Here is an 18,663-nt window from a genome sequence, read left to right as displayed (position 1 = left end):
ACACAGATTAACTTCTTCATCCATAACTTGGCACAGATGAGATTCAGCGGATCATCAGCGGAGTCTGGCATACTGTCCTTTTCACCGAAAACCTTCACACGGGAAGCGGACGGCAAGATAGAAAGTGCTACTGTGTTCGGCTACCAGAAGAGATACAATCCAGACAAGCATTATGTAAGTATAAACATTTACATGCCAAAAATGGCTGGTAGGTTTGGTGTCGCCAGATGTGTGTTTATTAATATGCAAATATGGCAACAGTACCTGAATGTAATCTCTATAACCTGCTGTCTTCTTCCATAAGAAAAGCAGATACCTGCCATTTTAACCTTTTACTCTTAGTGTAAGATGTGAGGGTGATTAGTATTCAGATATGCAAATTACATTAATGAGCATTGTTTTGGTATTCAAATTTTATGCGAATGATTCTTTGTCTATCTGGACTATTCCTGTACCTCTCATCTAGCATTGAATGATATAGTAACCCAAATGCGGATCAAACAAAATCAAACAGAAACTTCTTTCATGGAACCCAGTGGAACACAGTGGGTTCTTTCATGGATTTGTAGTCATACGCATCTTCGTATTGCAGATCAATCGATGAGGTTTGTCACAAGAAGTAAAAACAAAATTTCTTCTTTTCCAGTTGTACATTGTCAAAGTGAACAGAGTAGGGGAGAAGGAACCAACGTTTATTTTCAGAAAATTTAGTGAATTTCATGAACTGGATGACAAGCTGTCAGACATGTTTCCCAGATTCGGCTACCGACACTGTCCAGCACACACACCCTTGGACGTACCCATATCAAACAGGTTGCTGAGAGGAGGAAAATTGAAATTGAGAAGTGGCTGGATGAAGTGTTGAACATGGCGCCAGAGGTGTCCGAGGTCAGTGTCAACCCTTTTAGAGCTGCATATCGGTTTAACCCTGTTACTTCTATATGGTGTGGGTTGTTCCATTTTCAGGGTATAGGGGAGAAAGGTTCCACCCTGATTGTGCAATCAAGACAAAGTACAATAGTTAACCCTTTCAGTGCCAAAGTCTATTTTTGTCCCCTTTATAAAATAAAGCCCAGTCAATTTTTCTCAGATTTTTGCCAAAATTTTGAGAAAAAACTGTAGCCATGGAAATGTGATGTCCATTTGGTCTAAAATTATCAAAAAATTACAGAAAAATTCATAAAAATTGGTAAAATTTGCACTAACATTTTGGCGGGAGACAATTACAGTGCTCAAAGGGTTAACTATTGTGAGCAGTTATTGAATGAGTGTAACATGCATTTTGACCAATAGAATGATGACGCTCCAAGTCAAACTGTACAACTAGTTGAGCCTCTCATAAGTATATTGGATTACTTTCAGTTTGATTTGTGAAAAAATGGTCAACAAAGTCACATAGTCAAGTAGAAATAAATTGGTGAAAACACAAATTATGCTAATCGATTGAGTTCACAAAAGTCAAAAGAAATGATTTGAATTGTGTGTCAAGCTGTTTAATCTCAAGTGGTCATAGTAAAGTTTGTTCAATGTAATGCAAACAAATTAGAATGAAAGTAATTGCTTTCAGATCAAATGTATTACTATTGGAAAAAAGCTTGGTTTGCCAAGTTGCAGTGATGATACTAACATTCATATATCCATAATTGTTCTCAGTGTGACCTGGTGTACACTTTCTTCCATCCATTGCTACGAGATGAGAGGGATGTAGATTTGATAAGCATGGTCAGGCCTAAAGGTAAGTTAACACACAAAGGAGTTATTGGTTTTGCATTCTGTAGTTCACAAATCACTGCCTACATATCTTGAGTTTAGTGAAGTCAGTTTCATAATAAATATTAGTTACTGTATGCAAATGATCTGTATTTCATGCCCATTTATGGTAAAAGGCATATGTAGCTATCACCCAGTGCATACCTTTTATGATAAAATGCAATGTAATGTAACTGCTATGGCTTTATGGTAATATGCAAATGTATTTGCTACACAGTGCATACCCTTTTATGGTAATATGTAAATGTATCTGCTGGCAATTGCATACCCTTTTATGTAATGTGCAAAAGTATCTGTTGCCCAGTGTATACAGGCACCCTTTAAAGGTATTACGGTATGCAAGCTGAAGTACTGTAGAGTGCATATGTTTAAAAAATTCAGTCTTGGAATTTTACTGATAATGGTTGCAAGAAACCAGCCTGTTCATCACTGTTCCAAATATGTTGGAAGTCTATGTAGAATGTTTTATCTTGGACTCAACTTTGGTGATAAACAAGGCATCTTCAACATTCTGTGTATACCTTCAGAGAATCAGAATAGATCATTTCACTGAACGGATGTTTTCAAAATACACATAACCAAATATGTAACACACAAAATGAAGTCTTTTGTGCGTCCCTAATTTTTGTACCAATAAAGTGCATAGAACTGTCCAACATTGTCATCCATTTCATCTCCTGACTTTCAACTTTGCCCCTAAAAATGAAATGGTCAATGGTAAGGAAAAAATAAAAGCAGCGTTTCCTTTCTCATTGCAGAGAGTACATTACCAACAAACCAACAGCAAAAGAGTGGCCAGATTGGTGGCCAAGTCAAACTATCACTGCATTACAAGAATGGAGCTCTGGTCATAATGGTCATGCATGTCAAAGACTTGGTAAGATAAGGTTGAATGCACCTCAGGGACAGATATTCACACTCTGAAAATTTTATAATATTCTTAATAGCCTACCTCTTGTGGGGACTTATTTTCAAGCTTATGGAGTAAATAAAGTTTTGACCGGCATATTTTCGTGAAAATCAAGTATTTTAGTTACGATGCAAAGTTGGTTTTAACCAACTTGTTGGTGACATTGAACTTTGTCGGATAAGGGTTAATTTTGCTTCTGTTTATAGTAGTCTAGCTTTAAGACTGATACACTATTGTTGTTTTTTAAATTGACAAGTATTAATTGAGTTCATGGAAAGTGGAAGTGAGATATTGACAAATGATATTTGAGAAACTCAAAAATTAAAATTGTTCATAGCCATTTGTAGTTTAGAGAAAATATATTAAATGTTCAGTTATCACAAGGCACACGATTGAATGTTCAGAATGTCAGTCATTTACTTGATATTGTCTTCCTCCGTGTTTTAGATTCCACCAACTGATGGGGGACCACCAGATCCCTATGTCAAGCTCTATCTATTGCCAGATCCTGACAAAGCCACCAAGAGGAAGACAAAAGTTGCCAGAAAGACACTAAACCCTACTTACAATGAAATGGTGGGTGCTTCCAATCACATCTCTGGATCTCTGAGTGCTGTAATTTTTCCCACCAACTTTTATTGCAACATTTTTCCAATTTTAGCTACTATAGACTATAGTCTATAGAAGCTATTGGGATGGGTATCCGTCCGGCGTCAGTCTGTATGTATGTATGTATGTATGTCCGTTTGTGAGGCGTCCGTCCACTCAAATATCTTGAGACCCACAATACTTACTGATTTGATATTTGTTGTGTAGATGAAAAATATAATTTTGAGAAAACTATTTTTTTATTTTTTGATATTGTTGAAAATAGGCAAATTAATGCCAAAAAAGGTGTTTTTGGTAAAAAATCTTCTTCTTCATAACCGCTGGTCAGACAGCTTTTCTTATTTGGTATACAGGTCCCTAGGGGTAACCCAACTTAGATTTGTTCAAACTGTGATGAAATATGCAAATGTGTATTTTTAAGGAATTTTTTTTGTCATTTTGGTCAAAATTTGACTTACATTGTATGTAATTCTTGTACTGTATAAACCCTATCAATTCATCCAGAAAAAAATAATTACTATGATTTTAAATAATTGAATTAATTAGGAAATCATCAAAGCCAAAATAATTTTAGTGTAGAATTATCAGAAAGTTCAACTTTTTTTGACAGTTCATAGTGAAATGCTTACCATCTTGGAGGATTAAAAACATGTAAAGGCAACTTTCCTGAATCCCAACTTTGACATATTCTGAACCGTCATTTATTGTGCCCTGTATGTTATCTAAAAGAAATTGCTCAAAATAGTCAATAGAGATAGAGATAGAGATAGAGAAAGTTCTAATTTCCATTTATGGTTGACTTGGTAAGGATAAAATAAAATTACTTTTTCAGGAAAAAAATAGAGTGGTCAAGTAAAAGAGTGGTCAAAGTGATAGGGTTTTTATGGTAAAGCTGGGCTGTAAGATTCCTCATGTGCTATTTATAGCACTTATGCAATCTGTGTAAACAGTGCAATGAAAGTTACATGATTCCTTATAATGCTTTTGATGACCTTGAACTTCTTAAGTTTCAAACATTTGTCTCTTCAGTGTGCTTTCTCTGAGTATGTACAGTCTCAACTTATTCAACAGAACTCACTTACAATGTTAATCAAAGATATCCACCTTCTTCATCAATACATGTGTCACAAAAGGTTATTCTCTACATAACACAGCAGAGCTCTGTCAACTATTGAGTTGCTTGTTTTTTCAAAACCGCTGGTCAGACAGCTTTAATATTTGGTTTACAAGTCCAAGGTTGACCTAAGTGAGATAATTTCATACAGTCAGGAAATACTTAATTTTGTATCCATGTCTATAGTAGCTTCAGGGACTTTGGCCCTATGTTTATGAATTTTTCTGTAATTTTCTGATAATTTTGGACCAAATGGACATCCCTTTTTCATAGGCAAGTTTTTGGTGTGAATTTTGGGAAGAATCTAGAAAAAATGTCTGGACTTGAAAAAATTGCTTTGGTTATGGCACTCAAAAGGTTAATAGTGTAAATCTCTTGTGTGACTTTCGGTTTGATTTACTTTGAATATTTTTCATAACTGAAAATTTCAATCATGTAAATGACCAGTTTATAAATTATAATGCCACCTATGAAAATTTACCTTATCAATTGAATTTTTACAAAGTGTAATAATTAATAATCTTAAAACCTTGATTTCAGCTCATCTATAACATACAATTGCCGAGTGTAAAGAAGAGGATTTTACAAATCACCGTGTGGAACTCTGAAAGTCTAAAGGAAAATAGCTTCATGGGCTCTGTCAATGTGCCATTAGAAAACATTAATCTAGCAATGGAGACAGTCGATTGGTACAGACTTGGACCATTCCTCAAAGTTGCGTGACGTTAGCCAACTATACTGTTGGTTTTGAACATTCATGTGCCAACTGTGGGAATGTCTAACAAATACTTTGAGCAGACTACAGAGATCAACTCCAAGAATTGTGCATAGTTGTCAAAGTGTTTTGAATGGTGCTAATCTGTGCATTTATCCTGTCCAGACCAGACTTTGCCAATCTGTGAAATTATCCTGTCCAGACCAGACTTTGCCAATCTGTGAATTTATCCTGTCCAGACCATACTTTGCTTATCTATGAATTTATCCTGTCCAGACCAGACTTGCCATGCCGGAAGTGTGATGTTAACTCCTGATAATTACTCACAGCAGACACAATTTTCTAGTCTTTGTGAGATGTCGGATGACTTTCCATCCAACATACAAATCATTTGTCAGCCATGTGAAAACAAGTCACGTTTTCTGTGATGTTAGATTGTTAGAGTATCTGCAGAGTTGTTCAAAAATGACAATGGGTGTACAGTTCTCAGAGTATATCTGATGTACCATTTGTCCTGTAAACACTGTATCCCTCTGAGATCAAGTCAAATCTAGTAGAGAAAGAACACCAACATACAAATCATTTGTCAGCCATGTAAAACAAGTCAAGTTTTCTATGATGTTAGAGTATCTGCTGAGTTGTACAAAAATTGACAATGGGTATACAGTTCTCAATAGTATATCTGATGAACTCTTTTGTTCTGTAAACGCTATATCCCTCTGAGATCAAGTCAAATGTAGTAGAAAAAGAAAGATTGCCACTTCTTATTTCATCTATTTTATGCTGCTGAGAGCCTGCTAATTATGTCCTAGGTACAATTTACACAAGATACAGTACCAGTAGCATAGATTATCACCATGAAACTAAGGTAGTTTTGCTCGACATAGGTAAGAGGCAGCTTGAAAGGTAACATATTTAAGTGTGTATGAATCACAGGACAATCAAAGTACATAGTTCAAAGAGAGGATTGACATGTCTCAGTTTTTGTAAGGTAATGCTGTAGGGATTAAAAAGGAAGAGCGTGCTTGAAAGGAGTTGAGTGTAGTCTAGTCTGAGATTTTCACTCTATAGCAATTTAGTTACATTAGTTGCCTTCAAGAACAGAGAGCTACCTTCTAACCTAATAACCCTGTCACCCCCAGACCACTATGTATGGATCCAGCCACCTTATTGAACACACAGGGAATATTCTAAAGTCCTAGTGATGAAAGGGTTTACATTGTTGAATACTGAATTCATAAGATGGGTTCCATGTCCATTAGTCTGTACTGAGTTTCTGCTCATCATTTAATTCTTAAGCAGGTGATTCACTTTCTTGATTTTACTTATTTTTATTAAGGAGAAGAGAAAACAATTATAGCTGTATAGCGATTTTTAACGAATGTTTGTATACTGTAATATTTTAGTCTGCCCCAGGTAACTGGGTATTAGTGTTATAATGTTGCTTGTCTTTGTACATTTGTCGGGCACTGGAAATATCTAGTTACTGCAAATCATATGTGAAATCCTGTTTAGACTTTTAACATCTCTAAGTGAATCAAGAAATGATAAACAAATGAAATACTCTCTAAAGAGTTGTTGAGGAAATCTGCAGACTACTGTCAGTTGTGAAATGAAACTCACACGTGTTTATTTATATTCTGGTATGTGGAATTAACAGCCATGTCTGACTTCCATTATTTCAATGTACAGTAGAGCTTATAATAATTCCATGCGTATTTGTCTTGTCATTTTCATAGTTGGTACAAAACTTCTTTTATGTACAGTAGAGCATATATCATATTAATTCAATGCTTATTCGTCTTGACATTTTCATAGTTGGCACAAAACTTCTCTTAAGAATGGAAAAAAAATGAACTTTGTCAAAGAAAAACTATCAAAATTTAAGTTTGACAGATAGCAAGTTCCAGTGTGTCAATCATGAACCGTTGTAGGAGATATTATGCCAAGTAACTCAGAGGATGTAAAAGTGATAGAAAAGGGAAATTCAGTGCCTATTTTAGACCTAAGTCTTTGTATTGTTTATCACACATCAGGTATTTCAAAAGTTTTTAATTAGAGTTAAGAATTAACTCTGTGATTTGTAACTTTTTGCAAGCATAAAGAAGATGATAATTGTAAACTCTGAGATAATGAGTCATGCTGTTTTGTTTCTGTAATAAGACAAGCTCACTAAAAACCAGATTGCTTTAAGGTAGTATGAGCCTTGGAAATGAAAGACTTCAAATTTCCTAAATGAAACTTTAAACCATACTCATACGAAATCGAGAAAAAAATCAGAGGTCACCACACTCAAAGATTGACACTAGAGAAATCAATAGCCTAATATGTATTGATATTTTAAATTCAAAATGGCCACCATCCCTGTTTTAGCTCTGCTGGGAAAAATATAATTTTTCGATTTTCAAAAGTCAGATATTAAAAATTTTTCTTGCTCTAAGAGCTTTAAAAGAGCCCCCGAAGTGGTATATCAGGAAAAAAATTGTAAAAATTTGAGAGTGAGAACATCTATACCCGAGGCACATTCTACCTTTAATGTAATCATAAAGTTATTCTGTATGTCTGTTATATTTAAAGTAAAATACATGAAGTCAAACTTTGTATGTTTTAGATAATACCGGGTATTTGTTTCGGCTAGTAGTGATACGATTATTATAGAACTACTTCATCACAAGGATTGATGTAACACAAAAAATGCCATTTTTGTAAATAGGCTATAAACATAATAATAGTAAATGCTCTGATTATGTCCTGATGCTTTCAGACAAATTTTTGAAATAAGAGTATCTTGAGTTTAAGATCATGTGAATGTAAGTGTGACAGTTTTAAATGTAGTATTTATTGTGTATCGCGACTTATTCTGACATTCTGGGCTAGTTGGAAGGATTGATGGACACAAACCTATGGATAGGAACTGAACAGGTTAGTCGTGCTGTATACCCTATCCTAAATACAGAAGACTCCCTACGTCACTGGTAATTGCAGTCTATTGTCCACCAATCTTCCCTCCTGCCCTGACTTTTTCTACAAATATGCTCTCCAGCTGTTGATATTTCTTAACTCACTGAATCAATGTAGGATTTCATAGATGTTTATGTCAGCTGTACCAACACATGCAATGCAGAGTTTCTGTAGTAGGCAGAGGGAACATTTTAGAATCATTGTCACATCAAATTTGCAAAGAGGACACACTGTTTTACTCCTTTGAAATGATGTCATAATGGGAAGTAGATAGTTTGTTGATTTTTAGCTCGACAGTAGTGTTGCAAGTTCTGTAGGAAAGGTGAAATAGTCAAAATTTTATCCTTATTTACAACTTTCGTGGTACAGAAAATTTTATAAAAGACCGACAAGTACGTGAAAATAGTTCTGCCTCTATGAAGAGTTTTTAAATTCCACACAATGGCGTTTTGAAATCATAAAAAGTATTAGACACTAGACTTTTTACATTGAACTATTTTTATCTCAGATTTCATTTCAATAAAGTGGCCAAGGTTTAGAAGGCAATGCAGATGTACCTATTGCTTTGCAATATTTTGGAAAAATAAGGGTGATACTACGAACTTCTCTATAAATATTATTGACGAAAAATTAAACTCATAAAAATAGTTTACTCAAATTTATGTTTTGTTAATACATAACTTTACGTCGGTGATATTACTGGCAATTCTATATGCAAATGATTTGTAATCAGGCCAATGAAAACTTAAAATATTTTCTATGAAATTTTCATTTGTGATATCTGAAGGATTGTAATAATAATTGTACTTGAAGTAATTTTTGTTATTGTTTATAACCCTCTCCTTTGCCATCAAGCATTGTAATTTCTCAAGATTACATATGTACACGTGACATATATATATATATATATATATATATATATATATATATATATATTATATATATATATATATATATATATATATACATATATATATATATATATATATATATACACATACATATATATAACGGTATATATCAAAGGTCAAAGTTTACTTTGACTCTGACATTTATGCAGACCTTACATACCAGTTTAATGTATTTACATCTCTAAGGAAAACTTAGTATTTCTTTAATCGAAGACACCCAACAAAGTAGAGTAATCATGTAAAGAATTGTCAAAAATTTAGAAAGTGTAAAATAAATGTTTTGTTAAAATACATTAAGTAGAGATAAAAACTTTTAAAGCATAAGTACATGAAGTCTTTCATAAGTAAATCAACAACAGGCAAATGTGCATGAAAGTTCTAAAGTTTCAACCTAAAGTGTAACCTAAAGTTTAAAGGGACAAAGTCGGCGATTTTTTCATGAATTTCATTTGATACGAGATACTACTTATATACTACTTATATTGTTTGACATGTTGAAAGATACCGAAGTTTTGATAACCACACAGGTTGAAAGATACCGAAGTTTTGAGGATCACTCATGTTGAAAGATACCAAAGTTTGAGGACCACACAGGTTGAAAGATACCAAAGTTTTGAGGACCACACAGGTTGAAAGATACCAAAGTTTTGAGGACCACACAGGTTGAAAGATACCAAAGTTTGAGGACCACTCATGTTCAAGTAAAGTTCATTCTACCACCGTCCCTCCACCCACGAGGGAAGTTCATTCTACAAAGGGCATATAGGTCATCCGTTGTGAATGTCCCTATTTTTCTGAATTACAAACGATTATTTAATGCGGCTCAATGTGATTGAAAGTTTCGATCAATGCAAAATCACAGGCAGTTAGTTCTCTTACTGGAAGAAAATGGCTGACTATTGTGTCTCTTGCACTGTATTCCCAATGTGCCTAACCCCGGTTTACAATATGGCATCAAAACTCTATTGATCATATTCATGTAAGGTGGAAAGGAATGCTCTTTTGATGAGGCTATTCTCCATTCAAATATTAAAAAGAGAGTAGGATAATCACATGGCATACAGAGAATGTAATCATTTGGTAAAGTTGAAGTGTTTATCAAGAAGTTGGAGGGTGTGGCTTACATATTTTTGTGCTTTATTTGCATAATTAGTGATTGAACGGATATACATTGACAACAGCTGCACACAATGTGATGTGAATTGCTGCAAGTGTTGATAACACTAGGATATATAAACAGTGAAAGATACTATGGAGTGACATGTAACTTAATTACTAATTGCATATTTCGTAAAATTTTCCTGTATAGGGATATATGAATTGACTTGATCAAAATAATCACAATAATACCCTTCCAAAATCTGATAACACTGGGTCAAAATTTGTAATACAATAGTTATAAACATAGACACAAAACAGTACAGAACAGACAGTAAAGCATTGGTACACACAAAGTAAAATTCATGAAAGAAAGATAGATGGACGCATCTGACATATCAGTGTGGACGCACACATGAACACATGCATGGACACACAGAATCCAATATATATTCCTCCTGGATGACTTATTAACCCAATGCATTTTTGTTTTCCGGCTGCATTCAGGAAGTTGAGTAAAATAAACATTGAATATTACAAGTAGCTCAATGCTGAAGGTGTGGCTTTTCTTACTGGCGTTTACTTTTTCTTCCCTTGATTAATGCATGTTTCAGTTTATTCCAAGCTTTTTCTGTACTACCCTTTCTAAAATCTATGTAGTTGTTTCCTTGAAGTAAAGGTTCTAGCTCTAATGGATTATCTATTAAGTCTGACAAATGTAATATGACAAGACTGTCTTTAGAGTCAGAAAATTTTCTGTGGTAAGCTAAACAGAGCTCATGAACCTCCCAGCTGCCTTCTATGAATTTCTGTGACAGAACTACCAGTGTCTTCCTGCTTTTATGGATTTTTCAGACATGTTTGATATTATGTCAACCCCAATCAATTCGTCCTCTTCACTGTAGTACTTTTTAAGATGCCATTCCCTCTGTATTTTCGGTAATAGCTGGTCTTCCACAAAGTTTTCATCATCTTCACATGATGAAATTAACACGTCATAGTCATAGTTACTACCTATGAGCAACGAAAAGTGAAACAAATAGCTATATGAACTAAAATGCTGTACACACTACGTACATGTCATATTGATCTGTTACCGTTAAGGTATACAAGCACCTGTAATTTAAATATGCCCACATATGGTCAAAGGGGCGTTCTTTGGTATTCAAAATGCCCATGTGAGGGCGCTGTTTTTTAAAAAGCGGCAACCCGCTTAAAATCTGTGATTGCTTAGATTTTTTCTTTCCATCATAAGGGGCAACATCAAAAGTTCAATATAATAAATCTAACTTAATTGCTTAAGTTTGGCCTCAGACCCCCTCACCCCCCCCCCCCCTTCTAACTTAACTGACCTAAAATTGAAAAACATTGCGGACTCATACCCTGTACTAATTCTTTCAAATGACATACCAATGTACCATTGAATTAAATAAAAATTGAAAACCATTATAAAGAAACAAAAATACGGGTGACTGGATCGGTTTTAGCGTACAAAAAACAGCCTTGAAATCGTAAAATTTGCCAAAAAGACGTTAAATTGTTTTTGACTGCACTGAGATTAATTTGGCCAAAAACCCCCCACCCCAAACTTAAGCAATTAAGTTTTTTTCAAACATCGATATTTTGACGTCGCCCCTAACTGAGACAAAATTGGAACAGATGACAGCGCCAGCATACCTTTAAAGCCTATTTATTATTAATCCTATTCTATACACACATACGTATATACTTTGTTAGACTATCACATTTTTATTGCCTGAATAACCGTCCCTCCACCCACCGGTCTGGAAACGCGACACGTGTGCTATTGTTTAAAGGCGTTAATTGCTCTACCGTTGGTACGAAGCGCGTTACGGATGTAAATGCTTGCTTGGGGATGCCATCAGAAGCGTTTGACAACATCTTGCGGTGCGGAGTATTTTTATTTGTTGTAATGTCTTTGCTCCTCAGGTAACTTTGTTACCATAGCCAGGATTTCTGCTACAACTGAGAAACTCTGTTTATTGAGATTAATTTCTTTTTAGATTTTCGTCTATGATTTTCCGTGTTTTCCCGTCGAATTTTCGCCCACCAAATTTGACCTCGCTAGGTAGGAAGAGGCACCTTATAGTACGAAAGTTTCCCCCTTTCGCTTGTATAAATAAGAATAAATCGAAACGACTTTGGCGTGATCAATCAGCGATGGGGATTTTAAAATTGGTAGTATGCGTTGTTTTGTCGTTTACTCAATTCTGTTGTAGAAACGCCCGAGTTTTCGACGATGCATTTCTTGTTAAAAATATCAAGATGGCGGCCACCATACATCGGCCAAAGTTGTCAACAACGAAAATTGCCAATCAACCTGTAAAATTCCCCGTGAATTTTGACTTGCGAGGTGTCTACCTTCCCAAATATTTATTTTCTAGAATCGATTTTCATTCTAACATTACTCGAAATTTATGCTTTCGATGTTTCGGAATGCTGTTGAGTTTGCCGCGACGCCATTTTGAAACTTTGATCGCTCACGTTGGTTCTTCGGTCACGAAGTATTTTCCTCCCTTCCATGTTTGAATCTAATCCAATTCAGCATATTTCAGTCATTGAACATTAAATTTATGATATTTTATGAATGGTGAGATACTTATTTTGATGTTTTTTCTTCTGAAACGATGATTTTTGGGATAGCGATTTTGTTTGTCTCTTTGCTTATCCGTTTTAAGACTTAGGGGTAAAGTCGCGTACAGTTGTCTAGTGGCGATTCCTTGCAAGCTCAATCTGTTTTGGAGGCCAAAAGAATACGCAACAGCTTTGAAAAGAAATTTACTTTTATGTACTAAAATGTGAAAGAACCTTGAGGCTCCCACCTCAATATCGAAACATTTGTGTTACAATATCGACAAGTTTATTCAGCAAAATCGCTGTAGTGAATAGCCCAGTGCATTCTGGTCATTTTGGTTAAAATTAGCATATTTTTCATGCAAATTCACGTACTTGTCACCTTTAAGGTGTCAGAGATTCACAGATTTTTTGTAATTGATATGTTTACCCGTAACGCGCATCGGAACAAAGAAACAGGAGCTGTTTCCAGACCGGTGGGTGGAGGGACGGTGCCTGAATGAAAAATTTACATTATTTGCATTTAATGATGATTGACTGAAAACTTTTGCCATGAAGTTTTTCACGAAAGATCATGGCAAGCTTTTGGAACAAAACTTGCTGTAACCAGAGATAACATGTAGCCTTCTAGAATCGAAGGAAAGTACTCATATAATGGCCATTGCCCTTGGCCGTTACAATCCGTTTATGGTTTTGCCGTTTTGTCAAGTTTGTGAAAATGTTACTGTCTCGTAAAAAATAGCAATTAATTTTCAAAATAATAACAAAAGGAAACGTTTACATATCATTATGTATATTGTTAAAACGTTTGCAATTTCATTTCCATGCTATATCTTTGACTGTATGTTAGCGTCTAGTTATAGTCGGGTCGGAAGGTAGGGTTCCCATGCACCCCATGGATGTATTTTTTAACCTACATTTTTGTAATCCTTAGGGTCTATATTTAATGAATTTTGATGTTTCCAAAATCAAATAGTGTCCAATGGGGTTCATTTGGCGCCATCTTTGCCGCCATCTTGGCCGCCATCTTGGATTTCAACAATGGGGTAGGGGTCACGTATTTACTGCTCGACGGAAACAGAAACAATATAATAATTTAAACGTTACATTTTTAGAAAGCCAAGATCATGGCCTTTTGAATGATATATAATTTATAGGAATAAATTAATATTCAAACGTAGATTAGACTTTATATCGGCCTTGACCGTAAATCGTAAAATATGCTAAATTTCACACACAATAATTAAATTCCCGTTCCTCCAAACAATTTTTCATATGGTATTTATATATTTTTTGAAGACCTCAGTGCAATAAACAAGAAAACAACATTAAAAGTATGTGTTTTGAGATTTAGTGGGTGCATGAGCTTGTTTTCTTATTACGCGGTATGCCATATATCCGTGTGTAACATAAGGGGTAGGGGTAATGTTTCCCTTTCTATTTCGAATCATGAATGATGAAACCATAAAAATGTTACATTTTTGAAAGTGCTGTATCAGACCTTTCTAAAAATATATAGATTTATGGGGAAAAATTGCATATTTAAAAGTTACAAAGCTTAAACCTTTCAGTTTGTGTCGATTTTAAGTGATTTTTTAAGAACGAAATTACAACATATGGGGTAGGGGTAATGTTTCCCTTTCTGCCTCGAACCATGAATTATGAAACCATATAAATGTTATACTGTTTGAAAGCTCTGAAACAGGCCTTTCCAAACATATATAGTTTTATTGGGAAAAGTCACATATTTTAAAGTTACAAAGCTTATGCCTTTCAGTTTGTGTCAATTTTAAGTGATTTTTTTAAAACAAAATTATAATATAAGGGGTAAGGGTAATGTTTCCCGTTCTGCCTTGAACCATGAATTATGAAACCATATAAATGTTATACTGTTTGAAAGCTCTGAAATAGGCCTTTCAAAACATGTATAGTTTTGTTAAGAAAAGTCACATATTTGAAAGTTACAAAGCTTAAGCCTTTCAGTTTGTGTCAATTTTAAGTGATTTTTTGAACAATATGCACAAAACAGTTAGTCCGTTGGCAAGATATCGAAATCATCCCCTCTAAGGCATTTTACCCACTATAATTTATGTTAGCTAGTATTCTCAGCTGTCATAATCTGCTTATTTTCCATTTAATTGATGGTGTGTAAGAGTGAAATGACTTGTTTTGTTGGGGGCTGTCACGCCCTCTCTAGTAAAATAGGAATTGGTTAGGGGTGACATATTTACCGCTAGTCAGAAACAAAGTACAATAAACAATATATTCCTGGAAAGCCCAGATAATTCCCTTACCTTTGGTATACAACTAAATGGGGATAAATCAATATTCAAACATCGATTAGATTTTATATCGGCCATGCAATGTAAATTGTAAAATTTGCTTAATTTCAAATCCAATAATTAAGTTCATGTTCCTCCAAACAATTTTTACAACTTGAAGGTATTTATATATTATTTGAAAGAACTTAATGCAATAGGGAAGTAAAAAAACATTAAAAGCGTGTATCTTGAGATTTATGGGGTGTGTGTCGATTGTTTTCCTAATATATGGTATGCCGTACATCCCTCTATAATATACAATTAGGGGTATGGGTGATGTTTCCTCTCCTACCAAACGCAGCGAATAAGGAAGCCACATAAATATCATATCACTGAAACACTAACGCAGTTGTTTTTCCAACAAGATATGGCTTGATGGGGTAAACTCAAAAATATTGCAGTGACGATGCCTAAACTCAAAAGTTTGTGTTACTTTACTGACATTTTCTTGTTAAAAGGAACATAGAAAAATACTCTATAGGGCATTAAATAGCACTAAAAAGTTAAAATGGTGGTAAATAAAAGACGTTTTACTCATTTCAATAACTCAAATTAGGGAAAGAAAGTTTACAGCTATAATATGTCAAAAATTATATATTTCAAAACCACAAACACTAAATTATATGTCATAGTCGTCATGCTAAGTTGATATGACAGCAGCAACAATCAATCCCTTTTCTTTTATTGTATCGCGAAAGATATATAAGCAATAAAGCACAACTTGGAAAGGATACCACACGGTTTCGACCGGTAAACAACATGTACGCACGAACTTCACTCGTGTGTATATGGAGTGAAATGGTCAAACCGAGCTCGAGTGGTGTACCCAACTTATAGGGGTTGTTTATTGCTATAGTATATCAGTATATTGAAACTTGTGATGAAAATAAAAACAATGTGAAAAAACCCACTTTGGAGATAGGAATGCCCAACTTTACAGTATATCGTAAATATATGCACAGTCACGTGACCGTCTGTGCAAATCAGAGCTCACTATTAATAGCGTTACTTTTAATACCACACGGGTACATGAGGAATCTTTTATCGCTCAAAACCAATCACCATTAATCCACAATATAGCTTCTCGATACTAAGATAAGATGGATCGACAACACTTTTCCTTCCGTACCAGAAAACAAGTGATCATAACCAATTTTTCGAAATTATTTTACAACGCAGAACACTATAAACTCCCAATGAGGATTATATTTTGACTGGGTACTAAAATTCAATAGCAAAATAATTCTGGAACCAAAACCCGAAAAGCCAAATGTCACAGAACGCATTCAAATTACGCAACTAAATAGCAAACAGAAGGCGAACAAACACTCTCTACACCAAGCAATAAGACGGCGAGACAAACCTCAGAAAATGACTAAAAAGGTTTATATTCCCAATGACACCTCAATGTTTAAAATGCCTTGTGACTTAATCTATCATTAGTTTCTTATCATGGATGACATCTAACCAATGTTAGAACCTGACGTCTTTGAAGCAAAGACCCTAAAAACGGACGTTTAAGGGTCAATGCTTCAAGATACCGTTCCCACCAGCATGATCGAATCAGAGACAAGATTGATCTAACTTTCGAGTTAGATCAGCCACCAGCAGCTGAGAAAAAAGAAGTCAACATAATCATTAGAGTCAAACGAGCTAGACAACGGCTTCACACATCTCCTCAATTCTCCACCGAGAGGACACTCTTACAATTCACAAAAAGCGTTCAAAAGCTTCGTTAAAGGCATTGTTCGCGATCCCAGGGACGGGCATGGCTGGTTGCATGGCAAATGCAAAATATTAGTCATGCTGAATCAAGGTGTAATCAAGTAATAGCTTATTTATAGATTGGGAAAATCCTAATCCTGATAGTAATGATGGAATATAAACTTTGTGAAAAGTTGAGAAAATTTGCCACTTCTTTGATTTGTATGTTTTACATTCCATGTTGTACAGTACTGCCTGTACTATACATGAACAGTTCATACATTGGACAAGTATTCTGTGCTGTTCTTTCATAGTTAGGTCCCCGCAGTCCGAGATAAGTCTTTCTATAGTGTCAACCATTCTCTCGATTACTGTATTCTACTCCAATAAATTCCAACTTAACTCATTTGTATGATTACAGGGAAGCCTAAGCCTATCTCTTACAATCTAAGATTTGAGATATTTGACAACAACATGTATGCAATTTCATATTTTTCATAGGCCTAAATAACACACAGAAGAAAGTCATACTCAATGTTTAGTCCAATTGAAAGTCAAATTTTCACCGAAACAAGTAGAGGTGGCCATCTGTAAGCCAAACGAGAATTAATATTAGCAAAGATGGATATTAATTAAGCCTTTCTCATTTCCGATCCCAGTTACTCATACAACGGGGTATAAGCGAAAGCCAAGAGTATCGAATGTGTTGAAACCTAAGTGGCCCCTATTCAATACCATGTAGCCTACAGGTACACGGTAAAGAATACTACCAGGCCAAAATACCGAGTGTTGAATTCCTTCAAAAATGGCAACACCTGGAAAGACACTGCGGCAAACAATTTATCACCCTGATCTCTAACTATTTACCTCTACACCCAATAAAGCACCGGGACTCAAGACAGTTGTACATCACAAACTTAAGAGAGCGATCGAAGACACTCGTTACACAAAACGCAGGATGGAAGGCTGCAAAGTTGTTAAATACGTGGATCTCTTCGACTGACTATAATTAAATTGATCATGGACGCTACCACCATGATTTGAAGGTTGTTTTTGATGTCATTCTCGGTGCAAACTACAGACTCTGCCTACAGTTTTGTTTTACAAAGTTTACGCGCTTTCGCAAGAATACATCGTACTACCAGTATAGTCCTCTTGCTAAGTCACGTCTGAAAATGGTTCACTTTCGTGATGTCATTGCACCATAAATGCTAGCAAAAGAGTTTATGACAATTTACACAAAGTTTTCATCCTTTGCCCGCTTTTATAACTCTAAGCATACTTATGGTTTGTTTACATCGTAATTGTTCTCGTATGCCGTGCACAGCAAATGTTTGACCAGTTTACACCTCTGCGCGTCACCGAATGATTGACAATTGTTTGAATCATGGAACAACTGCCTTTTGAGGGCCATTCCCTTTGTTCAGAAGCGATTTCTCCCCAAGTCGTCGTACTTTGCGGATACCTGTATGGCCTAGGTGTTTGCTAATAATTTTTGTTTGAGAATCGTTTAGGCTGATTTTAAGGGAGCGGTCTACCTAGCTATTGCCAGTTGTCACTCAAGCGTCATTATGAATTTTCAATGAGTTGGGGGCCTTTTATATCCCACACACCGGTTTAAATAGCACTACCGAAACACAATGGCAAAACATGATCACACACGAAATTGTGTTAAAAACTCAGAAACAGAAAGCGTAATAAAACTAAAAAAGCAAAAATAAATGCACAAAATGACAAAAAAAATATTTAAACACGATATTACATTATAACAAACATAAACACAACATAGTGACCAACAAAAAACATGGATTTACTAAGAATCTTTTTTCACACAAATCTAACAATTATAGAAATGAACGCTCTTTGCGAAGGCTTGAAATTAATTCCAACACCAAAAGGTCCAAACAGAATCAATCTCCTATAAGACACAAATGAATTCTTACTGAGAATGAGAC

General features: G+C 35.1%; 2 protein-coding genes across 2 annotated transcripts in view; one reads left to right on the top strand and one right to left on the bottom strand.

Annotated features, from left to right (window-relative positions):
• LOC139137925 (nucleobindin-2-like) overlaps window positions 1-18,663 on the bottom strand; it is a 608,701-nt gene that overhangs the window by 49,585 nt on the left and 540,453 nt on the right. The gene's annotated exons all lie outside the window — the stretch shown is intronic.
• On the top strand, window positions 2-7,910 carry LOC139137962 (phosphatidylinositol 4-phosphate 3-kinase C2 domain-containing subunit alpha-like). Its single transcript, XM_070706197.1, has 6 exons — window positions 2-174; window positions 647-888; window positions 1,654-1,735; window positions 2,529-2,647; window positions 3,128-3,256; window positions 4,944-7,910. Exons 2-6 carry the CDS (start codon window positions 868-870, stop codon window positions 5,124-5,126), a joined length of 534 nt encoding a protein of 177 aa, XP_070562298.1. The 5' UTR covers window positions 2-174; window positions 647-867; the 3' UTR covers window positions 5,127-7,910.

This window comes from Ptychodera flava, chromosome 1 (genome assembly GCF_041260155.1).
Source record: "Ptychodera flava strain L36383 chromosome 1, AS_Pfla_20210202, whole genome shotgun sequence".
NCBI lineage: Eukaryota > Metazoa > Hemichordata > Enteropneusta > Ptychoderidae > Ptychodera > Ptychodera flava.
Note: the sequence above shows the minus strand (reverse complement) of the source record. Positions and strands in the feature narration are given on the sequence as shown.